This window comes from Callorhinchus milii, unplaced genomic scaffold (genome assembly GCF_018977255.1).
Source record: "Callorhinchus milii isolate IMCB2004 unplaced genomic scaffold, IMCB_Cmil_1.0 Scaffold23, whole genome shotgun sequence".
Taxonomy (NCBI): domain Eukaryota; kingdom Metazoa; phylum Chordata; class Chondrichthyes; order Chimaeriformes; family Callorhinchidae; genus Callorhinchus; species Callorhinchus milii.
In genome coordinates, this window is record NW_024704764.1 from 4836838 (window position 1) to 4864232 (window position 27395).

At 43.9% G+C, this 27395-nt stretch overlaps 1 protein-coding gene across 1 annotated transcript; it reads left to right on the plus strand.

Annotated features, from left to right (window-relative positions):
• Nucleotides 1-3724: 3724 nt before the first annotated feature.
• On the plus strand, nt 3725-27159 carry samd14 (sterile alpha motif domain containing 14). Its single transcript, XM_042343442.1, has 9 exons — nt 3725-3892; nt 4929-5250; nt 6462-6555; nt 7423-7500; nt 8939-9122; nt 16541-16657; nt 17414-17611; nt 18533-18705; nt 26966-27159. The coding sequence occupies exons 1-9, from the start codon at nt 3725-3727 to the stop codon at nt 27054-27056; spliced, it is 1425 nt and encodes a 474-aa protein (XP_042199376.1). The 3' UTR covers nt 27057-27159.
• The last annotated feature ends 236 nt before the right edge of the window (nt 27160-27395 follow it).

Below are 27395 nucleotides of genomic sequence, written 5' to 3' on the forward strand. Positions count from 1 at the left end.
TTAGAAAGCTCGCTTCATGTAACCTCAATGTGAAATTGGCTTAATATGGCAAAGTTAAAGTAAAAATACAACACCTTTAAAATATCTTAAATTGGGCTGCCTGAATAAGCAGTTGAGACCTTGGTTTCATAGTAATAATAATAATTCTTCCATTTGATATAACGCCTTATAGACGTCTCAAAGCGCTTCACAGAATACACTGTAGAGTGAATTGAATGTATATTTTATGGTCGAAACGCGGCAGACAATTGCTCTTCAAGGCCCATCTCAAGACTTTCCTCTTTGATGGTGCTTTCGGCCACCCTCCCACCCACCCGCTCACCCCCACTATCCTCCAAGCTCTCTTGTTTCTACCCCCCAGCTTGGGTGCAAATCGTTAATTGTCTAGCGCCTCAGGAATTCCTTCCGACGTGAAAGGCAAATATACAGTCAATTCACTTTACAATATATTCTGTGAAGCGCTTTGAACGTCTAGAAGACGTGAAAAGCGCTAAATCAAATGCAAGGATTATTATTATATTATAAAGCGCTGTGTAAGTGTCATTTTGTTGTTGTTGTTCCGGGACATTGCTGTGTGCAAATTGGCTGCCGCATAAGCCTATGAAATACTTCGTGGAAAATGAACTTTGTAAGACTGAGCACACACCTTTCACCTTCTGCTGTTGAAAGGTTGTCCCTCTGACGTATCCTGAAATGGTAAATGTCACCAGCTGGTTTGACGAACGCTCTGCATACACGCTGACAAAGAGCTTAACCTTGACTCTGCTCTCTCCCAATGTGACAGCAATGCTAGTACAATTCCGTGCTCTCGACTTTTTTCTCAAAGAAAATTGTGTAGAACAGAACAGTAAGTGCAAGGAGCAGAGTAAGTGAAGATTAATAAAAAAAATTAATCCTTGCATTTATTACAATAATATTGTATAGTGGATTGACTGTGTATTTTGTGGGTGAATCAGCGGTGTCCCACAAGTGGCCATGGATTCAGTGACCAATTTTTTTTGAGAGAGCTTACCCTCAGAAAGCGATCTGCCAATTGACTAACAACTGGTTTCCTATTTACTGCTAGGTAAATAGAGGCGTGTGGAGTAAGGAAAGGCTTACCTAAGGTTTCGCCCCACCAGGGTCCTGTGTCCTCTCACTTGCGAGGCGAGTGCTCTAACTACTATGCCACGGGACTCCATTTAATATACAACAGGAGGACATTCCAAAGACCTTACTTTTTGATCGTGTTGACGGTCACCTCCCACTCTCTCTGCCCCTGGCTCATTGTCTGACTCCGCCATTATGAAGTGCTCCAGGACGCTACCCTGTGTGAAGGGCGCTATATAAATGCAAGTTGTTGTTGTTGTTAATCAACCAAAGGTTTGTGAGAAAAGGAGAACCTGTCAGCCTGGATTGAACACAAATGTTAAACAATTAAGCTTCACTGGATGGATGGCTGACATCCATGTGTTTGACATGAGGACTCACAGGCAGATCAATAGGACTCATTGAGACACTGTAGGCAACACAAAGATGTTTTTTCATGGAAGAGTTAACTCCTGAGAGGAGTTCAGTGCTGAGTAAATGAATGGGGAAAAGAAAGTATACGTTCGTTCATTGCTTCTAACATGTTCCAAGCTTTTCAGGGTTGTGTCGGCAGGGGCCCAAGGCCAGCAATAATAACTGTCCTTACATGAGATCTAAAACCTTTCACATTGGGAGGATGTCCCAAAGCGCTTCACTGTGTAAAATTTGTCCTATAAACAGGCATGAATTGAACGACAAATGTTATCTGAGGGGATTGTTGACTAGGACCTCGGGAGAAACTTCCTTCTCTTTTCCAATAGTACCGTGTGATCTTTAACATCCACCTGAACAGGCAGACAGAACCTTGGTTTAACATCTCACCCAAAGACGACACCTCTTAACTGCGCAACACGTCCCCAGCACTGCACTGGAGTGTCAGGTTAGACATGTGAGTTCAAAGTCCCGATGTAGATCATGAATATAAGAGCTTCTGAGTCAGAGACTAGAATGCTGTGATTAGATGCTGGGAGTCCCACTTGTTGGCAATTCTAGGACAAGATGTATGTCTCCTTTGTAATAATATATGTGAGTAAATAAACAGGCACAAAAAAACTCTTTCAAAACTTGTCTCCTGGAATTTCGACTCCCAAGATGAGATAAGGTTTTTTCAGGCTGTCACATTCAAATACACCACAGCTAATCTGTACTCTAAGTGGGCATTCACAGTTTACTTTGTACCCTGAGGGAGATGAATAATCAGAGATAGGGCTGCTGTTTACATAAAACCTTGCCAAATCTCTCCCTGCTTCTGAAACTAATTGAAAAACAACACAATATCAGTCCAACATAATGTGTATTACTCAACCCTAAATGGTGCTCGTTCATCTGACATTCGGAACAGGAAATTACAACTAGATGTCCTCCGTAAAATATTCAACTCAAAATGTCCCAACTCTTTTTTCTGATGCAATCGACCAACGTTACATAAACTGCTTTGGTTTGAGCCCAGGCATTATTATCCACAGCTGCTTTATCTCTGAAGTGCAATGCTTTATTCTTAATGTCCCCCCATCGTGAATATAAAAACTGGAATGCTACCAGGAATGAGGAGTTAGTTACGAGAAAAGATTAGGAACAATTGGGTGTGATTTCACTGGAGTAGAGAAGGTTGAGAGGATCCCTGATTGAGGTGGACATAATTATAAGGGGTTTTGACAGGGTGAATAGGGAGAATCTATTTCCCACTGGTAGGGGAGTCATTGAGCAGGGGATACAGATACAAGATAGTCACAAGAAAGCAAAAGGAGATCTTAGGAGAGATTGTTTCACACAGAGAGTTGTTGGGATGTGGAATTCCCTGCTGGCGAGGTGTTAGAGTCCATTTGGGGTTTCAAGAGGGAAAGTAGACAGCTTTGTCTGAGAGTCAATGCTGAAGCTCTTCCTCTAGAGAGTAAGCACTGACTTGTTCCTTCCTTCCCCATCTTGAGGGCATGTCTGAAAACTTTTCAAGCGCTCTGGGACGCTAACCTGTGTGAGGGACTCTATATAAATGCAAGTTGTTGTAGTTGTTGACTTGATGGGCCAAATGGCCTCCTTCGACGTTGCAAATATCTACATGAATCTCTGAACTAGCCAGTGGTAGATCTAATAAGCAGTTTTGAAGGAAATTTTTCATGCAGAGGGACGGTAATATGTGTCGTTCACTTCATGTGAGGGCCGCTACACAAATGCAAGTTGTTGTTGGTGAGAATGTGGAACTCACTGCTGGAAGCTGTGGTTGAATCAGAAAGCATCGATGCATTTAAAAAGAAATTGGATGTGCAGCTGAGGGAGATGGGAATAAAGGGCTGACAGAGAGGAGAATAGGTGGGGCAGGGGCTTATGTGGAGCATAAGCTAAGACCGGTTGGGTTTCCATATCGTATAACTCTATGTATGTTTCTCTACATTTTGCCCACAAAAATATATAGTCAAATCACTTTACCGTATATTTTGTGAAAAGCTTTGAGATGCCATAAAAATGTACTTTGTTGTTGTTGATGTCTCGAAGACGTGATAAGGCGCTATATCAAATGCAAGAATTATTATTATGTAATTCTATGCAATTGACATGGCATGAACATTTACACGCTGCTGCCACAAAAAAGTGCTTTGATCAATTTCCTTGCACTGAACGCTGCCTGTTCTTATTAATGCTTTGTCATCACTCTCCATATATGACCGCAGATTTTAATGAGGTGATACCAGAGACAGAAAGACTCGACAACAGTCTGCAAAAAGCTCGAGCCCAGCTCTCTGTCAAAGCAAGACGGCAAAGACCATCAAGATCTCGACTAAGAGATAGCATCAGCTCCACAGAAGGGGATGAGAGCCTGGAGAGGAAGGTGAGCGATTGTCAAGCACAATACAAATATCTGCAATTCTATGAAGTATCATCTACCGTCGATCGATGTTTGTTAAGTCAGGGTATCAAGGGATATGGAGCTTAGACGGGTAAATGGAGTCGAGGGAAATACAGATCAGCCATGACCTGAGAGAATGGTGAAAGAGTATGGAGGTGCTGAATATAATAATATTCTTATCACGTCTCCGAGACGTCTCAAAGCGCTTCACAGGATATACTCCTTTATTGCAGCAGAGTGTAGTGACTGTGTATTTTGTGGACAAAACAATTTTTTTTGAAAAACAATGTATTTTGAATGGTCTATTCTTGGTTCTGTGTTGCCATCTTCCAAATACAATTTATATTTATACAACACCTCTCACATCGGGAGGCCACCTCTTCTCGCAAGGTCACAAGATTGGTTTTGGATGAAAAAGGTCCTTTGGCCCATCTGATCTTATCCTTCCACACAAAAAAATCCCAACCCACCATTCTCCTCTCATGGCATCGAGCTGCTCTGTTGCAATGTCTCGGCCGCAACCTCCCCTTTCTGGAAGGACAAGGGTGAGGTGGAGGGAGTTGGGGGGAGGGGTGGGGTTTGGTCGGAAAGCTCGTCTGCCGATGGTGGGGTGGATTGGGGTTGAGGACACGAAGCAGGCCAGTGCTCACTGCAATAAAGCTTAGAGAACAAGTTGCTTTATGTAATGACGATCCAGAATAAATTGGAAAACTTATGGCTCTTCCAGGAATCTATAGAATAATAATACTTGCATTTGATACAGCACCTTATCAAGTCGATGAGACGTCTCAAAGCACTTCACAAAATGTACAGTCAATTCACTTTACAGTATATTCTGTGAAACGCTTTGAGACGTCTCAAAGACATGATAAGGTGCCATATCAAACGCAAGGATTATTATATTATTATATATATCGTAAAGTGAATTGACTGTGTATTTTACTGAGCGAAACAATCTCTCCTAAGATCTCCTTTTCCTCTTGTTTCATGTTTTTGCTCCGTCTATTTTTCCCTCCAGGCTTCCGACAGCTATGGAAGCCCGTTGCACAACATGAGGTCTCCTCTCCACTCCTCCCTTCGAGGATCCTCTCCTTCTTCTGAATCAGTCCTCTCCTCAGCGTCTCCCTCGTGCAGGTCGTCTGCGTTCTTGTTTGACGTCAATATCATGAGGAGGACGTATGAGGATGGAGATCACACACGTGACCAGACACTGACAGACGTCTCATCACAGGAGACCCTGGGATTGACACCTGCCAGTTCTCCTTCCAAATCATGCCATAGTTCGGACACCTCTCCCATTCACACTCGGAGGGACAGGAGGGCAGAAAAACACAGTGAAGGTGCTGTAACAATAATAATTCTTGCATTTGATATAGCACCTTATCATGTCTTCGAGACGTCTTAAAGCGCTTCACAGAATAAGCTGGAGTGACTGTGTATTTTGTGGGTGAAATGCGGCAGCCAATTGCGCGCAGCAGTATCCCACAAACAGTTGTGGATTGAGCGACCAATATATTTCATTTTTTTTGGAAAAAGGATCATTTCCCTGGGAAAAGTGATGCGCCAATCAAGTAGCAACCTACTTAGTTCCTACTTACTGCTAGGTAACTCATTGTAGCATCAGAGAGAACACAGTCTAGGTTTACAAGGATGCTGTACACAAAGCTGTCGAGGAAGATTGGACCGGTTGCAGTTTTTCTTTTTAGAGTTGTCAGATTACAAGGATTATTATTATTAATATTATTATTATTATTTATAATAATCCTTGCATTTCATATAGGGCCTCATCACATTGTCGAGACGTCTCAAAGCTCTTCATGGGATACACTGCAAAGTGTTGTAATAATAATAATAATAATAATCCTTGCATTTGATATAGCGCTTTTCACGTCGGAAGGACATCCCAAAGCGCTTCACAGAGTACACTGTAAAGTGAATTGACTGTATATTTGTGGGCGAACGCGGCAGCCAATTGCGCACAGCAATGTCCCACAAACAGTTGTAGATTGAAAATGACCGATTTTATTATTTTTGGTTTTTTTTTTGGAGGGATTATTATTAGGCGTGTGGAGTAAGGAAACTTGCCCAAGGTTTCGCCCTGCCTGGAATTGAACTCAGGTCTCTCGCTTGCAAAGCGAGTGCTCTAACTGTATTTTGTGGACGAAATGTGGAAGCCAGTTGGGCACAGTAGTTTCCCACGAACAAGGAGCGAGTGACCAATTTTATTTCGGAGATTATTGTCCAGGATACTGGGAGAGAGAAACTACCTTCTCTTTTCGAATAGCGCCATGGGAACTTTAACGTCCAACTGAACAGGCAGACAAGACCTCGGTTTAACATCTCGTCCAAAGGATCGCACCTCTGACAATGCAGCACATCCCCAGCACTGCATTGGAGCGTCAACTTAGACTATGTGAGTTCAAGTCCTGACATGGGGCTTGAACCCACATCCATGACCCAGAGGCAAGTGCTACCGCTGCGCCAGGCTGACGTTTATTATAATAATATTATTATTTCCCTTCTGATTATGTTTGTGTTTGTTGAATTCTAGGCTCTGGTGATAGTAAGGAGACCAGTCCAGGGGAACCAGGGAGTCCTGTGGTGGGACTCGACAAGAAAGCAAAGAGAAAGTTCTTGGATCTCGGGTAGGTACTGGCACCAAATTAAAGCAGGAAACATCATCCTTTGGATACAAATCGCAGCTTGTACTTTGCAAAGACATTACAATAGTTGGTTTCTTCTATCGTTTAATAATAATAATAATAATCCTTGCATTTGATATAACGCCTTATTGCGTCTTTGAGACATCTCAAAGCGCTTCACAGAAACACACTGTGAAGTGAATTAACTTATTTTGTGGGTGAAATGCGGCAGCCAATTGCACACAGCAGTGTCCCACAAACAGCCATGGATTGAGTGACCAAATTATTATGATTTTTTAAAATGTAAATAAAACCTGGGTGAGCCGAGTGGAGGGGAGTGAGCAAAAGAGGGTTGGAGAAGATCAGAGAGGTGTTAGAGCATGAAAGGATTTGTAGGTAAGGGTGAGGACCTTGAAATCAATCCGCGGCAAGACATCAGAGCCAGTGGAGCCTGCTAAGCACTAGAAGTGATAGGCAAGTGGAGTTTGGTAACAACCCTCCATTATATAAAGAGAAAACATCAGTCAAGGTTATTTTTCCTGGATCTGGCAGTACTCAAGAGGTTAAATGTTTCCACCCACTAGTTCCTGTCAACCAGAGCTACAAAACATCCGTCAAAACGCTGACTGCACCAAAACCTTTCCAAAGAACAAAACTAAATAAATTATTCCGCAAATGTGGTGCGGCCAGCGTACGTTTTGCAGACAATTACACAATATACAGAGGGTTTCCCCCTCAATCTCCCCACCCAAATTGTGCAACCTGCAGCTTGAAGAGCAAACTCAGTGGACGTTATTTATAATATATTTCCAATGATTTTCAGACAATAGTTTGGGTTAGTTTTATAATAAATGTTTGACCTGACTACAGGGCTCAGCTTCGAAGATCCTCCTCCACAAAGGGAAGGCGAGGAGACAAAGCAGCCAACAGGCTATCTACCGGCAGCAGGTAAGATCGTACCATTCGATCAGCTCATGGCTACAGCATGAGCGTTTTACTTCTATAAAGCACCTTTCATGTAGGGTAGCAACTCAGCATTTTTCCAGAAACGGGGTCAGGACATGGAGGAAGGGAGGGGGAAGCGGAGGCAGTCATAGGCATGTTTGAAGAGGTAAGTTTTGAGGCACCGCTTGAAGACAGATCGACAGAGAGGGTGCGAAATGGAGGGGGTCAAGGGAGGGAGTTCCAGAGGTTAGGCATGTAGGATCTAAAGGCTTGGCCACTGATGGTGGTTCAGAGGGGATTGGAGAACAACAACAAACAAACAAAGAACAAAATTACATTTATATAGCGCCTTTCACATTGGGAGGACGTCCCAAGGCTTTGAGATGTCCCAAGCAATGCGCAACTAGTCCAAGTTAGCCAAGCAGAGGAATAGGGTAGAAGATTGGAAAGAAGGAGGTGCCCTCTACCCCTCCATCTCACACCCTCTCTCTTTCTGTCTTCAGGCTCCACTCTTGTCAACTCCACATCTCTCCTCCCCAAACCCTACCCGTTCCACCACCCAGGGTCCGACCCTGACTTTGTAAAGCGCTGAGACCCTACAACAACAACTTGCATTTATATAGCGCCCCTGATGCAGGACAGCATCCCAGAGCACCTTATGTGAAGGGTGCTGTTAAAAAGACAAGTTGTTGTTGTTTCTGGTCAATTTCCCTTTGTTGTATGAATGTCAGAATGCGCACTGCTGTGCGCAATTGGCTGCCGTGTTTTGCCCACAAAAAAATACAGTCAATTTACTCTACAGTATATTCTGTGAAGCGCTTTGAGACGTCTAGAAGATGTGAAAAGCGCTACATCAAATGCAAAGATTATTATTATTATTATCAGAAAGACATCGCCGGGCGCTGGACAATCACTTTTTTTTGGACCCAAGCTAGGAGTTGGGTTCAGAAGGTAAGGAGGGCAGGAGTGTGGGATGGTGGCCGAAGGCACAATCGAAGAGGAAGGTCTTCAGATGGGACGTGAAGGAGGCAAAAGAGGGGGCGAGGCGGAGGGATTGGGGGCTAGAGTTCCAGAATGTGGGGGCAGCGAGGCTGAAGACCCACCTGCCAATGGTGGGGCAGACAAGGCAGGGGGTGTGAAGCAGGCTAGAACCCGCTAAGCAGAGGGAGTGAACAGTTTGGTAGGGGGTTAGGAGGTTACAGAGGGAGGGAGGAGCAAGGCTGTGGAGGGCCTTGAAAGTGAGGACCAGAATCTTGAACTCTATCCTCTGAGGGATGGGGAGCCAGTGGAGCTGGGCGAGGATGAGGGGTGATAGGGTCGCAGAAAACGTTGGCCCAAAGAAAGCGAAAAAACATTACCAAAAATTGACGCTCAAGGTCTTCTTTGGTGCTGTTTTGTGTCCCATTAGCAAAGACTTACGCTCGTCTCTTGTTTCTTTCAGGGAGTCCATTGAGACCTCGGTCAGTATTCTGGCCTCGGCCAAGTCGGCTGTGCCGCAGTTTGCACCGTTTTCGTGGTTCACAGACAGCAGCAAAGGATCGACCTCCTCCAGCGGCACAATGTCACCCACCTGCTCTCCCAGGGCCTCCTCGCAGGGATTCCCTTCCCAAAAATCTGCTTCTCAGGCAGGTCACATTTTCAAATCACTTAATTCCCTCACACCTCCCTACCTCTCCCGACCTGCTTACACCCCCCCACTCCACCACCCAATGCTTCTGCTCAGCTGTCTCCGGCCTCCTGTTTGTCCCTTGCCCCCTCCGCTCCACCATGCCTTCAGCCGCTACGCCCCAAAACTCTGGAACTCCCTCCCTCAATCCCTCCGTCTTGTCCCCTCGTTTCTCACCTTCAAATCCTGCTCAAAGATCTTCCTTTTCGATCATGCTTACGATTACCTCCTCCCTCCCTCTCCCCCTGGCTCATTGTTGTCAGACTCCACCACTGTGAAGCGCTCCAGGATGCAAGCTTGCGTGAAGTGTGCTATATAAATGCAAGTTGTTGTCATCTGCTGGCTTTGGCTTTGGAAGAGGCAGGAGAGGGGTGGGTTGACAAATGATGGACATTGCCCAGTCCCTTTTGATCGATTGGATTTCTGGTCAATGTTGGGGACAATGGCACAGGACTGAGTTGCACCTCTGGTTGATTCCTAATGTAATGTGGTGATGGTTACAAGGGATGAAAGAGAGAGAGAGAGATGGGGGGGAGAGAGAGGTGGGGAGACAGAGGAGAGAGAGAGAGAGAGAGAAAAGGATGGCTTCATTTTGGGGACAATGTAGGGAAACTGACAGATCGATGCACAAGATGAAGATTGCCTCTTTAGTTTTCCGATCTGACATTTAAGACTACGAAAGCAAACACTTATCCAATACAATACCAAATTACGTTTGTAGCTCTTGTTATTTTTTTGAAGCATTCACATAGCCATAAGATTGAAAACTCGGGGCACACATCACAGGGTTAGTTCTCGACCCAACTATCCAGCCCCTTGGGACGTCCTCCCGACGTGAAAGGCGCTCTATAAATGCAATCTTGTTGTTGTTGTTCTCGTTTTTCATGTTGGAGTACTTTTATAGATCCCAAATTACAGCTAATGGGTCTCGGAGGGCTGGAGAATATTCATTGCCTGTACATCTCAGAAGGAACATCACCTGGGGCAACGCATTTGTTTTTGTTCTTGCATTGTGAAATGCGGCAGCCAATTGCGCACAGCAGGTTCCACAAACAGTCGTGGATTGAGTAACCAATTTTTTTTGAAGGAATTATTACCTCAATGACCCACAAGTTGGGAAAGCAGAGTGCATTAACTGCACTAATAATAAGAATAATAAATAACCTTGCATTTGATTTAAAATGCATCATTGAGATGTCTCAAAGCGCTTCACAGAATATACTGTAAAGTGAATTAACTGTATAGTTTGTGGGAGAAACACGGCAGCCAATTGTGCACAGCAGTGTCCCACAAACAGTTGTGGATTGAAGTGACCAATTTTATTTTTTTTTTCTTGAGGGATTAGTATCAGGCATGTGGAGTAAGGAAACTTGTCCAAGATTTTACCCCGCCGGGAATCGAACCCAGGTCTCTCACTTGCAAAGCGAGTGCTCTAACCACTGAGATACAGGACTCCATGAAAAGGCACATTCATGTGCTATTTTACATAGCCGTGGTAACCATCCCATTCCCTGGAAAGTCTAACTGCTGACCCAATCTTTTACGCCACTGGTGAGGGATTTAACGTGGAGATGTATCTCTAACCCAAATTCTATGAATTAGTGAATGATGTCCTTTTTTAATTTTAAATTTTAAATCTAATTTAATTTTTAAATGCAATTGGCTGCCGGGTTTCGCCCACGAACTATACAGTCAATTCACTTTATCATGTATTCCATGAAGCGCTTTGAGACGTCTCAACGATGTAAAAAGGTGCTACATCAAACGCAAGAATTATTATTATTGTGTTTGTGTCGCTTTATTTTTTTTGACAGAGTAATGCATTGTACTGCAGCTAGAATTAGAAACCAAGACATGGGATAAGACTATTCAGCCTTTTAAGACGATTCCGTCGATTTATTAGATCACAGTAGATTGTTTAGTCTCATTCCTGTGCCTTTCCTCTTCAGCATACTGCTCCTCTGCTTGTTTAAAGTGCTGTGTAAATAATTAAGGTTATGATGTTAGATATAGAAACAAATGAAGAAAAAAATAGCGTGAGGGAAGGAGAAATTTTACTATCTTGCATTGTGAACTGCAGCGTTCCTGCTTGAAAGGCACTAAATAAGTGCAAGCTGTCATTTTTGTTGAAGTCAAAAGCCTTTTAGATATGATTTACCATCAATTTCAATTTCAAAGTTATACGTTTTTAGTTAGCCCAACGCACACTCTGGGGTTCCCCCAAGCCTTGTCTCTTGCCAACCTGCACCAAATACTTTCCGGAATTAGCTAAACAGGATGTGTCCCTCCAGGGAGAGAGTGCACATTCCATTCCAACAACCCATCTCTGGGATTTCCATGTGGAGGTGAGGAGCAAGGAATTCTCAGCTTGGTTTGGATACTCTTAAGCATGGTAATGGGTTGCCGCATGTGTCAGACACCCAGCTGAGAAAAACAAACAAAAAAGTTCAGTTGACATGATTTCCTTTTGTAAGACAGCCTCAAAATTCTTGAAGCAAAAATGTGTTGTTCTCAAGTCATGGTGCTGCATATTAGTTATTAATAGGGGACGGGGGTGAAGGGGAGAAGAAATAAGGAACCTACAATTATTATTGCGGGGTCTGGTGTGTTTATGGGTGTGTGGGTGTGTGGGGGTGGTGAGGGTATGTAGTTGCCTGCAATGGGAACTTGATGATATTGTTGACTAAGTGAATTACGTTGCATCTGGGTTGGAGCCTATAACAGTGTGAGTAATTGACTTAGCTTTCGCTTGGCCTACTCCCAGTGAACGCAGGGCATTTTCCACACGGTTTAACAGAACACACAGAGTGGGAATTCTGTCTGAGGCTGTCCACAGGCCAGGCAAACCTCCAAGTTGAGCAAGTTCATCTTTTTAACAAGAAGTGAACCCTTTCCTGCATTGACTATTCCTCCCCACTACCACCCACCCTCCTCCTCCCCCATTATTGAAGCGTGGATTGTTATCAAGAGCAAACCGCAAGGCCCACAGAGGGCATGCCCGCCCCTTTACGAGCTTCTCTGGCGAGAACCAAGTGATGTTCCTCTTCTCTTGCATGTCGCTGAAGCAATCCCTGTTCCCTTCAGTCCCCTTCAATCCCCTTCCTGTCAAACTGTGTAATTAGCTCAAGTTCGCTGGGCTTAGCAGCCACGAGCAAGCAGCGAGGAGCAATACAATAAGGCAGCACAGTGTCAATGTCACCTCATTAAGACTCAAATAGGCGCTGGCACCTCCCAGCAGCAGGAGGAGACTCTAGAGCAGGTGTAAAAGAAAGCCTTTAAGTGCAGTAGTCATTGAACTTTGAGGTCGAGATTCGCAATGTGTCATTACAATTACCACAAATTGTTGTTATTAAATTGGCTGCCACATTTCATCCACGAAATGTACAGTCAATTGACTTTATGGTACATTCTGTGAAGCGCTTTGAGACGTCACGAAGACTTGATAGCAAGTTGTTATTGTTGTACTGTAAAGTGAATTGACTATATATTTTGCGGATGAAATATCCGTCCTTTGGTCCACAATGTATCTACTGTGCCCCACTGACCTTATTGCTCCACCAGCAAAAGGGAATTGAAGTCAATCCAATGGAAGGGGAGAGACACGGAGAGAGAGAGGGAGAGAGATGCCTCATATATAGTAGAGGAGTGGAGAATCCCTTTGAAGGTCAGGTGTCACTGTGATTTCTGTTCAGTCTACCGGATGAGGAACCAGGTTATAAAGTGACCTTACTTCCCCAGCCCACTCTACCCTCTCTCTATCACCTCTGGCCTGCTTGCTCCACGCTCCCCACCTGTTCATCCCACCATCGGTGGCTGAGCTTACAGCCTCCCTGGACGTCTCTATCTGAACTCCTCCATCTCGCACCCTGCCTCTTCGCTTTCAAGAACATTTCTATAAACTCTATGACTGCATCTTTGATAATCTCCCTCCTACTCCCTGATCTCCCACTCTATATAGGCTCCCTCTCCAGACTTTGTAAAGCACTTTTGAGATATCTAACTGCACGCAGTAAGTGCAAGTCATTGCTTTATCTTTACACCTGCACACAATCCCTCCCTACTTGTCTTAGGTCAGCAACTATACCTAACAGAGAGAGGACAACAGTCCATACTTTCCCAGTCGATAACTTCTCAACAGCAGTGATTGTGGAACTTTGCTGTACGCACATCGACTGTTGCGTTCACCTACAGTAATTCGACTTTACAGTAGGTCCTGTGAAGCGTTTTGAGACTTCCTCTGGTGTGAAAGGTTATTATTGTTATTACATGCTGCTCTACTCACCAAGCCTTTTCTCTGTATTTTCACTGAGTTTACTTTTGGGGTAAAAAAAAATTGTTCTGTTGCCAAAGTGTTTCCGCTTTGTCTACATTGAGGTAGAGTTTCATCTGCTTCTTTACATAATGTGCCATTTATTGGAAAATTCTCCATGCTCATCAATAGGCGGGAAGTTTCCTACTCAGTCCCTTTATGCCTTGTTAGCGATAAAAGTGAAACATAACTGTGTAAAAGCTTCAGAAGCAATATTTGGGATTTGAAGGGACATGAATACTTCGGTTTTGTCCTGAATTAGCTTTTTTGCCTGAGCAGCAAATAGAGGCAATCCCAACACGTAGCGTGGACGTATATTTGCAATAAATGCAGAGAGAGAGAGCAAGAGAGAGACAGATTTACTCTCTCTGCATGAAAACACAATGAAATAAAGATGTTCTGTGTTGGCATTTGATTACAGATGCAATGGGAGGAGTGAGATTCATTCCACAGGTGAAACTGTGAAACCGCAGTATGCAAAAACATTTCTACCTTTCAGTCTCTCAGACCAAGATACGAGAGAAAAGGTTGCTCCAGCTGGCTCTCTATCTCAAAAAGTAATAATTGAAATCAACAACAGCAACTTGCATTTATATAGCACCTTCAAAGCAGGTAGCGTCTCAGAGCGCTAAACAGTGGTGGAGCCTGACTCCGAGCTGGGTGAGCCGGGGGCTGGGGGGAGGGGAGGTAACAGTAAGCACAGTTGGAAAGTAGGTTTCCAGGTGGGACTTGATAAAAGAGGAGAGAGGGGGCAAGGCGGAGGAATTGAGGGAGAGTTTTTCAGAGTTTCAGGGCGTAGTGGCTGAAAGCACGATTCCGATTGTGGGGTGGAGGGTGCGAGGGAAGAGCAGGAGGCTAGTGCCAGTCAAGCAGAGGCGCCGGCAGTGGAGTGGGGATTGAGGCGGTCGGAGAGGTGTATGAAATGAAACGTCTGGCCTTTGTGATTTATTGAATGATACTATTCATCTGCAATTCCAACTAGTCTTAGCTCGTGACACTATTTTGCCTTAACATTTAAGGCTGAACAGAATTGTGGCAAATTCTAAAAACACAGTCTTAATTTGGAAGTCTTTTTATTCGCCTCCCGCCCCACCCCCCCCACCACTCCCCCCTCCCCACCGGTTCTTAAAATGAAAGCGGCTTCTGAAATCAAGCCCGAATTAATGCATTTTCCTACAGTTCTTAAATGTGGCATCTTAAATTCACATTAAATTAAACAACAACAACAAAAATGACATTTGTACAGCACCTTTCACATTGGGAGAACTAGGAGGAAATTCAAGCTTTGCTTAGCATAGTTTTGATACTAGCGAACCAGACGTCTCAATCCTGCAGTAAAGGCGTTAATGGCATTTCTGCAGACAGGAAAAAAGAGCAGAGAGTATTGAATTGAAGCCCTTCTGTTGGAAAGAGCAAATGTAGGGCGTAAAATTGGTAGGATGGCTCAACGATTAAATTATGCCTTATAACAGTCGGGTTGAATAAAGGGAAACAATTTGATTAGTGGCGAGATATAATCAGTATCTCCACACTCTGTATGGTCCTATAATTCTTCACTGTACTTGATCCTATCTCCAGAGAATCATTTGTACTTCTGCAGGATTTTATGTCTTATTACATTGGGCAACTTGCTCAGGTCTCCAATGGAGAGTGCAACTCATGTGCTCTTATCTGTCCTATCCCTTTATTCGCTTTTCTCCGTACCTTTGCTGCAATGTTTTATATCTAACCTTTTTTTTTCCTTTTTCTTTCTTCTCATCTTTTATCCTGTTTGTGTGAGTGAGTGAGTGCGTGTGTGTGTGTGTGTGTGTGGCTGCTATTATCACATAAGGATCTGTCATGGGTGCCACTGTGTGCAAATTGGCTACTGCATTTGCCTACAAAATACAGTCACTGCACTTTATGGTAAATCCTGTGAAGCGCTTTGAGACATCCTCCTGAGGTGAAAAGCACTATGCCAAATGCAAGGATTATTATTCTTATCGCTGTATAGTGTAGTGACTGTGTATTTTATTCGGCAACCTGGCCTGCTTTACTGATTCCGTGTTCTATCAGAAAGTTGTCAAACTATAGAATCTGACAAAATGACACTTGCGTGTTAATAGGACAAGACAACAACTGTCTTGATGTAGTTCTGCATACAAAATTGGCTTCTCAAAAAATTGCCTCGGATGAGTTGAGCATCAGTAAATTCTGTCCCACTCGCTATCCAAACACATCCTCCAACTCATTAATGAGTTGTCAACCCAGAATCCACTTGAGGTCTGAACGTTCATAATTAAGAGCTCATAATAGATTCCGTGAGCATCTGTTTCATCTCAAACGACGGAGCGAAAGTCCAGGAAGAGATTGAGGAGTCATTGTGCTCTTCGACTTTGCTTGAGGAATGCTTGTCAGGAAGATTAAGACATCAAATTAACAAGTTGCTGATTGAGGCAAAGGAAACAAGTTGACCTTTTCTCATTTTATTTTAATGTGGTATTTCCTCGCTCAAAACCCAGCTCTTTATTCAGTTCCCACCATTGTCTGATTTTTATGACTCACGCTGGGGTAGAGTTCCATGGATGTGTTGGCACTCAGCCCAAGTGTTAGTGCTTCATTGGTGAGCGTTAAGTCTGTCTTAAGATGTTTCATTGCACTTTCTTACTACACTTAAATAAAAAAACCTTGCATTTGATATAGCACCTTATCACGTCTTCAAGACAACTCAAGGCGCTTCACAGAGTATACTGTAAAGTGAATGGACTACAGTTTGTGAGTGAAACACGGCAGCCAATTACGCACAGCAGTGTCCCACAAACAGTCGGGGATTGAGTGACCAATTTATTATTATGATTATTTTTTGGAGGGATTATTACCCCCGGAAAACGATCCGCCAATCAACTAACAACCGGGTTCCTACTTACTGCTAGGTAAACAGAGATGTGTGGAGTAAGGAAACTTGCCCTGCGAGCTACAAGGACCTCCCTCTTCGCTCCGTCACTGTTGAGCGCTCCGAGATGCTACTCCGTATGAAGGGCGTTGTATAAATACAAGTTGCTGTTGTTGTTGTTGCCCTCTACACACAGGATTCCACTCTGAGCAACGAGTCCAGCCCACGAAGTGGAAGTCCGAAGATCCTGAGCAGCTCGATAGCCGAGTCCCGTGGTACTCCCACCCACACTTTATCCCTTTCCTCCGATGAAGTAAGTTCAGTTGATATCAGTGAAAATAAACCTCAGAGTTACAGTACGCAGGAAAGTGTGGCGCGGAACATGGATTGGGACATTGCGTTTAAACTTAGCAACAGATCCGTTACCCAAACCAGGTGATTTGCGTGAGCTCAGCGACTGCTAATGCAAACTGATGTTCCACTGAGATTAAGGTCCATCTGATGACGTATCTCTTTGACCGTGTTTTCTCTATTGTTGTGTTGTAGAGCGCTCTGGGACACTACCCTACATGAGGGATGCTATATAAATGCAAGTTGTTGTTGTTGTTGTCAGCCCGTACTTAGTATTTCTGACATGTGTCTCAAATCTCATGCATTCAGATGTCAGCCTGGCTCCGTCGGTAGCACTCTCGCTTCTAAGTCAGAAGATTGTGGGTTCAAGCCCCAAATTGAGCTTTAGATGACATTCCAGTGCAGTGTTGTTGGGGTGTGGGATGAGGGGTGGCGATTACATTGTCAGAGGTGCTGTCCTTCAGATGAGCCATTAAACCGAGTATCCGTCTGCCTGTTCAGGTGGACGTTAAAGATCCCATGGCATGATTCAAAGAGAGAACGGAGTTTCTCTTGGTGTCCTGGCCAACAATCCACTCTATTTGTGGCTGTTTGTGGGACATTGCTATACGCTAATTGCCAAGTTCTTTGAGATGTTTTGATGACGTGATAAAGCGTGTTATCAAATGGAAGGATTATAATTATCTCATCAATCTCTCTCTGCCTTGCTACATGGTAGCATACAGTAACTAGAATACCATCTGTTTTACACAAGTGTCTTGATGAAGGACAGACGTATTGCCTGGTTTCGAGTTGGACAACGCAACAAGTCAGCCAGTGGCTAAGAGGCCTGAACATGGACCAATACTCCTCCGAATTCACTGCTGGAAATATCGATGGTGAACAACTGCTGCGCTTGGACGGAAGCAAATTGAAGGTAAGTGGAGGGAAAGGTTAGAAGCGGAGCCGGACTTTTTAGACAAAGATGATTTGAAATGCATTGCAGTTGACCTTTAAGCTGAAGCCTGAATTGGTACAGCGGTGAATGAGTAAGCGATAATCCCATCCCACACAGACTATTATCTGCACAGGTTGTAATTCAAGAGATATGACCTTTAATTTGTGATACTTGTTGAGTTTACCACGCTTGGTTCATGAAAGTTAATTGCTGCATTCGCCCACAAAAATGTGACCGCATTTTCTTGTTTTAAGAGTTAAGTTCATGCAGAGTTGTGGATAAATTCTTAATTTGGAAGCTGCTTCTTTTTAAGAGCGACAGAAAAATCAGATCGAAGATTAGTACATAAACCTGGAGGATCTTTAATTTTAGAACAAAGCAATCTTCCAGGCTAAGACTAGGTGGAATTTTGGACCTTTAATGTCTTAGGGCGAGAGGACCCGAGTTCAATTCTCGGCAGGGTGAAATCTTAGGCAAGTTTGCTTACTCACGCGCCTCTATTTACCGAGCAGTAAGCAGGAACCCGGTTGTTACTCGATTGGCGGATAACTTTCCGGGCATAATAATCCCTTTTAAAAAATAATAATAATTTGGCCACTCAATCCATGACTGTATGTGGGACACTGCTATATTCAATTGGTTGCACCGGTTGGCCCACAAAATATACAGTCAATTCACTTTACAGTATATCCTGTGAGACGTCTTGAAGACGTGATTATAAACGCTATATCAAATAAAAGGATTATTATTATTATGAGCTGCAAAGCTCACAGATATCTGTTGCCAATGGTCGTCTTTCTCCTAACGTTACAACACATCGAACATTCCACAATGAGAACGCTTTCACGAGCTAAGCCTCCTCTCTTATAATGAATCTCTTTCTTTCTCTTCGGTTCACAGGCGTTGGGAGTCGTTAACTCGCAGGATCGTTCCCTGCTCAAAAAGAAACTTCGAGACGTGAACGCAGCGGTGGAAAGGGAAAGGAAAACCTTAGAAAAACTGGAAAAGCAGAAGGAGAAACAGAAGAAAAAAGAACAGGAACAATCACAGAAGAAGTGTTCGGATGGGAACGTGTAAGCACATTTTGAATAATCTGCCTCCTCCTCTTCTCAAAGACTTCAAAACGAGAATAAGAAGCTTAAGAAGCTGTCGGGGAGGGTGGTGGGGGTGGTGGAAGTGGTCAAAGCAGACATCAAACGACATTGCTTGTTGCATTTGGTGAATTACAGCCCTTTATGTTTGCACACAGGATTGTCAAGTCAAAGCAAGTAATTATTCATGACGCAGGAAAACAACGACAACAATTTACATTTATATAGCGCCCTTTACTGAGGGTGGGGGTTTAGTGTCTCAGAGCACTTAGACATTTCCTTTGTCGAAGTCTCTAAATCACTGTTAACCATTTTGCTTTCACCAGGAAATCGAGTGCACCCCAAGCCACATACAAACACATTGGCAATACATGTTCTCTGTCGGAAGAACCATCGGAATGATGAACACTTGCCCTGCGAGTTCACAGTGTATATTTATTGCTTGATACCTTTATGAATAGCACTGGGTATATCTACAAGCCTGACACGCACTGCAATGCAAGCTAAAGTACAAGGAAAATCTCTTAGATTGTAGCCCCTCCCACCCTCCCAACCCCCTCCCCTCCCCACCCAATATTTCTTTCAGTCGTCCAAAGAAACTGCAACCGGGACCATTGTAATGCTTAAGTAGGCTCAACGGAGGTAACAGGGAAGTATGGGTTAACAGGTGCTTTTGAAATATTACAGTTGACGTTATAGCTTCACTGAAACTTGAAGGGGGTTGTCTCCGTCATGGATCATGACCCGGTTACGATGCGGAAAGTATGGATGGAATAAACGCCTGAAGTGATAAGGGGATATGTGCAGTCCTGTAGCTTAGTTGTTAGAGCACTCGCCTCACAACCAAGAGGACCTGGGATCGATTCCCAGGCGAGGGGAAACATTGGGCAAGTTTCCTTACTCCATACACTTCTATTCAACTAGCAGTAAGTAGGAACCCACTTGTTTGTCGATTGGAGGATTACTTTTCCGGGAGTAATAATCCCTCAAAAAATAATAATAATAATTTGGTCACTCAAAGCTGTTTGTGGGAAACTGCTCTGTGCAATTGGCTGTCGTGATTCGCCCACAAAATATACAGTCAGTTCACTTTACAGTGTATTCTGTGAAGCTCTTTGAGACGTCTCGAAGATGTGAGAAGGCGCTATATCAAATGCAAGGATTATTATTTTATAACAGGGCAGGGTAGTGAGATTGAAGATACACCTTGCTCTGAGAGGCAGTGAAGACTCGTTGAGCCTAATGGCCTCCTTCTGCGCTGCAAGTTTCTATGATTCGATCAGAGGCGAAAGTACAATTGCTGAAGAAAGAGTGCTTGGGTTGGAAGAATTGCAAGATTGATCGAAGGGAAGGATTAAAGCTTACAAAATAAAATCCAATGATCTAATTGACAAGTGAGCGTTAGACACTTGGCCTGCATCCAGATACAATCATTCCATCCCTTGGGTGATTTTGAAATATTTAAAATATAACGCCGAATTTAAAATATATCACCCAACCTCCACTTCAAATTCTGCTGCAGGGTAAGGTGTTGCAGCATTGTCCTAATTAGCACAAGGAATGCTTTATGATACTCTATAAGCTCTCCACCCCAGTGGATACGAATCGATTGCACTTCGACTTTTAAGATGTACTGGTTAACAATCTGTTTGCAATTCAGCTGGTATCCGCTCTCTGCATTGGAAGCGTAATCCATTGCTCGAGGTATGACAGGCACGCACACATAAGTGACAAAGGGCATCATTCCAGCATAGATGGCTTAATAACCATCTATTTTCAACCCTCGAGTAAGTTTTCCACAATGTCTTTCATACGGGAAAATTAATGAGGTGGGCAAGTGCCATGTTTTGAAAGATAATTGGGGATAAAATTGCACCTGGGGTCTAGATTTTACTTGATAAACTTTCTTGCATTTTAGAACATGCAGAATTTGGCACAATGTTAAATTAAGTCTTAGCTTTGAAGTCATCTTCTGATTTCCTGCGGTTGAATAAAAGAAACTTACAAAATAAAAACGGCTTCAAAATAAAGGTTGTGTTCTACGAATTTGCCAAATTGGGTTCACTCTGAAATGCCACGTCAATAGAGTAAGTCTAGACCCAGATAGAATTTTAACACCCGGAGCTGGTATCATTTTCACCCACAAAATATACAGTCAATTCATCTTACAGTATATTCTGTGAAATGCTTTGAGACATCTTGAAGACGTGATGGAGCACTATATCCAATGCAAGGATTATTATTATCATTGAATCATACATTTTACACTCAAAGAAGCCAAAGAGCATTGAAGTCCCAATATTCTCCATTTTAGTTTGGCATGAATAAAAGAGCTCATTAAAATATATTGCATTAACTGGTTGACTGGCAGGATTTGTTGATTCAGGTCAATAATAAGTAGCTATCTTTTTGTCTCTGAAAGTAAAGATGTGCGATTGTGGGGAAACAGTGGCTCAGATTTGCCTGTCAATAACACGGTAACTTTGAGGGAGGGAGGGAGGGTTGCAAGTTATCTCAGTGAAAATGGGACACTCAACTAAATTTGGTCATTTGCAAGTGTGACTGTTTATGGGACATTGCTGCGAGCAAATTCGCTGTCACATTCACCTACATAATGCGCAGTCGCTCCCCTTTTTACCAGGAAGTCTTTGAGATGTCTGTATCAAACACAAGGATTATTGTTATTATATTATTACCCAGAGAGTAATTACCTACTGGAACAGGGTACCAGGAAGAGGCCAAGGCTTTCAGATTGATTTAGAAACGAGTTTGATGCTGTGATGGGAAGATGGCAGAGTGGGCGTGCTAGAGGGTGAGATGAGAAAGAGATTTCTTCACCTGAACCTACCTTGCGATCTTGTGACATGTCAGTTATGGTCAGTTTTGTTTTCCTGTAGAAGACCCTTCCTATAGAGAGGGTCAGGGACAGACAAACTGGCTTGAATTGATAGTGGAACCAAGTAGTTCCCAAGTCGGTGTCATGTGTACGGAAGGTGTATCAACTGCTGGGAGGGTAGGGAAGGGTGATAGAGTCATACAAGTGACTGCTTTATTTGAACGCTATTAGTCCTGGTCGGAATGGAACACACACACAAGGACAACAGCCTGTCAACGCAAGGTAGCATGAATGCACTTGTACCTGACAAGCCAGCCATCGCTGTTTATTGATCTCATGTTCCTTTATACAAGGCTCCTGTTTCTGCTCTTGTGTGATCTACAGCTGATCTTTAGCACCACCCTCTCCCCATTCCATTGAACCAGTGGCTTGTACCGCCCCCACCCCATCTTAGGAGTAACTGTCACTCCGACCCATTCCACCGCTTATCTAAGCTTCCAACTGTACTGTCGCTAACCCCAATTGGGGTACACAATTGCCTTACACTTGCCATCAGCACTTGTCATTTGTCATGAACTGGTGATGTTTAACATGAATTAATATCCCACCCTTTCACTGTAGCTCAGTGGTTGGAGCACTTGGTTTGATTCCCGGGCAGGGCGAAACGTTGGACAAATTTCCTTACTCCAGAGGTAAACGCCTCTGTTTACCTGGCAGTAAGTAGGAACCCGGTTGTTAGTCGATTGGCGGATCGCTTTTCCGGGGTTAATAATTCCTTCCCCCCAAAATAATAATAATTAGCAATTGATCACTTCAATTCACGACTGTTTGTAGGACACTGCTGTGCGCAATTGGCTGCCGCATTTTGCCCACATTATATACAGTCAATTCGCTTTACAATATATCCTGTGAAGTGCTTTGGACATTTCGAAGACATGATAAAGTGCTATATCAAATGCAAGGTTTATTATTATTATTTGCAATCAAAAAAACCTAGGGTTATTGTGAACCTCTACTACTTTGTATTGCTTTGTTCCAGCACAGGATAATAGTGTTCTATTTTAATGAATATCACAGTCAAGTAGCATTGACTGCTAATAGGGAATATGATGCCCAGGCTTTGTTGACAATGAATCTCATTGCCCATGACACACCTGTACATTTGCTGCAATGTATCAAAGACGAGTGGTGAGTAAGACCTGGAGTATATTTTTATTCAAAGAGGCGGGGCGAGCGAACAGGAGAGGAAGATTGGATCAAGTGGCTCAAGTAGAGAAATAAAAACAGTGCAGACCAGCAAACAGCTCAAAATCCCCCTAGCCTGGACCCGTGAGACTGTTTTATCTTACAATTAATATTTGAACTCGGCCTTAATTTGAAAGCGTTTTTCTCCTTGGTTCTCAAACACTTCCAAATGAAGACAGAATGGGAGGATTTTCTCACGAGTTTCAGGGTCCGTTGATAAGGTGATTGACCTCTTTCTGTGCTATAACGATCTCTGATTCTATAAGAAGTGCAGGAGCTGTCTTGACCACACAAGTGATTGATTCTGTCATTGCAATCTCTTTAGTTTACGTGCCTTGTCAGGATTTTCTCAGTGTTTCTATTCCGCTTATAAAGAGACACTACCCCAGCGGGTCCACTGAATCCTAACATTATACCACAAGCACCTTGGAAGGTCTTAATTCCCATTGAGTTTTCATGTATTACCTTTGGTAGATTCCCAATTGCATTGTAAAAAAATCTGACAAATAACAGACCGTGTGCCCTGAAAACTTCTTAATTTAAGGACTCATTTAAGAACAACAACAACAACTTGGATTTATATAGTGCCCTCCACGCTGCACGGTGTCTCAGAGTTTCACAGTGACGGATCCCGGGGCTGAGCCAGGAGGAGGGGGAGGAAGGTGAGCAAAGGCGCGGTCAAAGAGAAAAGTCAACGGGTACTGTTTTGAGGAGAGAGGAGGTCAGAGAGGTAGGGGGGGTGCAGAGGATTGGAGGGATTGGAATACAAGGGTGAGGATCTTGAAGTCAATCCTCTCTGGGATAGGCAGCCAGTGCAGTCTGGCAAGGACTGGGGTAATCGGAGAAACGGTTCGATGCTGCGTTGGGAGGAACGTAGAGTGGACATTTTGGAAAGGATGAGATCAAAATGGCCAAAGGGCCGTCTTCAACTGAACACATCTTGTTAACATAAGTATGACCACAAGATCATTTGTCAGTCTTTCCTTAAATGAGTGTGCAATGTTGATTGAAGAGGTTCGTGCTTTAAAAGGGCGGCAGTGGTGAGGGTGGAGGTGATGAGTGATCACTGGAACAGCCTTAGCATCGATGTCTAAAGCTCGTTGTTGAAAGTTCACTGTTAATGATTCCATGATGGGTGAGGGAGAGGAGTGAAAGGCCTTTTTGACATTCGACCCACAAATTCCTGATGGCAAAGCACCTATAAGGAACAACAACAATGCAACAACGTAGGGTAGTGCCTATATAAATGCAAGTTGCTGTTGTTGTCGGAAGTATCCAGCAGCAGCAGCACGAACAACAACAAGAGACATTGTGTTTTGCAGAATATTTCCATCACAGAGATGGCAATTTTGTGAGCTGGCTGCAATGCCTTCACTGTTGAACATTTCAGCTATTAACACAATACAGCACGTCGCACTGTTGGGGTAAACTTACTACACACAGAAAAACACGGAATGTAGTCAATAACCGCATGGCCTCTTAATTCCAATGATTCCCGCTACCCCACCCAACCTACATTATTATTGAGGCGTTAGACCAAACTATTTTACAGCTTAGGACACTCAATGGTTGTGAGATACACATGCACAAACAGTGTACAGTAGTCTATTCAACTCTGGCTAATGTTTTGGATGCATAAAAAATGTAACTGATCATTTTTTTTAAGAAAAAGTACGGGTATCGATTGTGGCAGATTTTATGTCAGGAAAAGTTACATTGATGTTAAACACGTTTACTTCCAACGGATATTTGACCACTGGGTCATTGTAAAGTCAGAATTTCTTAGAGACCCTAAAGATCTACTGAACAGTGTTTCCTCACTTACAATAAAGTACAAACTCAAAGTGCTTTAGGTGAACTCTTTGTCTTTATAATGCAGACCTGTTTTCCAAGGTAACTTGTGTGTTTCTAAATACAATGTTGCAAAGTTCTTGTAATCTTGCTGGTGAAATGTGAACAACTTTCCAAGCCAAGTCTTTATTTCTTGGGATCTCATTCATTACATTGAGTCCCATAGCTCAGTGGTTAGAGCACTCGCTTCGCAAGCGAGGCAGGGCGAAACATTGGGCAAGTTTCCTTACTCTACACGCCTCTGATTACCTAGCAGTAGGCAGGAATAAGAACCCAGTTGTTAGTCAATTGGTGGATCGCTTTTCCTTGGGGAATAATTGCTTAAAAAAAATAATAGATTGGTCACTAAACCCACGACTTTATGGGACACTGCTGTGCGCAATTGGCTGCCAAGTTTCACCCACAAAGTATACAGTCAATTCATTTACCAATATATTCTATGAAGCGCTTTGAAACGTCTTAAAGACGTGATAAGGCTCTATATCAAATGCAAGGATTATTATTATTATCGGATTCTCAGCTCATAGGTTAGGCTGACCTCCAGCACAGTGCTGGGGGGAGGGGAGAGCGTTGCATTGTTGGAGGCACTGTCCTTCAGACGAGAGGGGAAGCTTAGAATCTGTGCCCGTTCAGGCAGACATCATAGACTCAATGGTGTTATTCAAAAAAGAGAAGAGAGTTTCTCTCCTCTCATGTCCTGGCCAACAATCCCTCGGACAACGTAGTAGATCATTGACTTCATGGCTGTTTGTGGGACGTTGCTGTTTGAACCCCTTAAAAAAATATACAGGTAAACACACTTTTCAGTAAATTCTACGAAAAGTGACACAACACTGCAGGCAAGTAGAAGGGCCGGACGACAAACCCTTCAAACACGGAAAAGGGTCAGACTGCAGGTGATGAGTTTGACCGTATGAGCTTCTCTCATCACAGTACCATGGACAGACCACAGACTGACAACAACAACTTGCACTTATAAATAGCAACCTCCATGCTGGGTAGCGTCTCAGAGCGCAGCAACGGTAAGGATTTCCCAAGAGAAAATAAGATGCCAAAGGCTTAATAGAATCGTCTTGTTCCTTAGACTGTACAGCACAGCCTCAGGTTGTTAATTTTTGCTGACTATTCCTATGATCTCTTTTGTAACAACAACAACAACAAGATTCCATTTATATAGCGCCTTTCACGTCAGGAGGACGTCCCAAGGCGCTGCACAGTTGGGTCATGACCCGAGCAGGGGGGAAATGGTCAGGGTGAGGGGAGGGAAGGGAGGGAGCGAGGAGGGGGGAAATGGTCAGGGTGAGGGGAGGGAAGGGAGGGAGCAAGGAGGGGGAAATGGTCAGGGTGAGGGGAGGGAAGGGAGGGAGCGAGGAAGGGGAAGAGAGTCGAGAGGGGAGCTGAAGGCACGGTCAAAGAGAAAGGTTTTGAGACCGGCCTTGAAGGAGGAAAGGGAGGAGGCGGCGAAGGCACTGGGGATAGAGTTCCAGAGCCTCGGGGCTGAGAGGCTGAAGGCCCGACCACCGATGGTAGGGCGGTTGGGGCGGGGGACGTGGAGCAGACCGGAGCCAGAGGAACGGAGGGTACGGGCAGGTAGGTAGGGGGATAGTAGGTCGGAGAGGTAGGAGGGAGCGAGGCCGTGAATGGCCTTGTAGGTGAGGATGAGGATCTTGAAATCAATCCTCTGGGGGATGGGGAGCCAGTGGAGGCGAGCGAGGGTGGGAGTGATGTGGTCCCGAAGCCTGGTGCGGGACAGTACACGAGCTGCAGAGTTCTGAATGACCTGCAGTGTGGAGGGAGGGCGGGAAGGCCGGCGAGGAGAGAGTTCCCATAGTCCAGCCTTGAGGTGACAAAGGCGTGGACCAGGGTTTCAGCAGCGTGAGGGGTGAGGTAATGCCGTAGTCTGGCGATGTTCCGGAGGTGATGGAAGGCGGTGCCAGTTGTGGTGCGGATGTGAGGGAGAAATTCATATCTTGCACTATTTTTGTCACATTACGTCCCTCCGTTACACAAAGCCCAGCATTGGTTGGGACCACCTTTTTCTGTTTTTTTTATTGAGCTGTGCCACATCACTGCAGTGTTTCTTTTCATTAGTAACAGTGGACGCTGGATGCCAATCTTTTTAAACTGCTCATGTTTGTACAAGACAATTTACATTCATACAGCGCTTTTCCACGCCTCAAAGCACTTAATGCCAGGCTTATCCTTTGAGGCACTTTGAGAGACGCCCCTTGACGTAAAAGGCTTAATATTAAATGCAAAAATTGTGCCAAACACAAAAACAAAAACACTAAAATCCTCCACTTCCACCAGGGACGGACGGACTTTCCAAATGCAGTTCCCGGGGGAAGGTTTGGCAGCGGATCAGCAAGAATCACAGCGCAGAGAACTCAACAGCAGATAATTGGCATGTGTCTTCTGCGTGTTTTGTATTTAACCATTGCGTTTGCATCAGCATCTCATTGCAAAGAGACTTCGAGAATACTTGGCTCCAGATAATTTCCTCAAGGAAAGCAGAAACGCAGTTTGTGTAGAAACAGAATTGTAAATATTGAATTGTTAATAGGTGTTTTTCAGACTTCCTTTAAGCAAAAGAACACACTGATTTGTCGGGTAAAGAAATAAACACGTCTCCTCAAATAGGCTAAAAGATCAGGAAACGCTAGGATGTATTAATGGATCAGCAATTCTGGTCACAGGGTTTAAGACGCATGAATATTTACAATTAAATCTTCTCGTTACA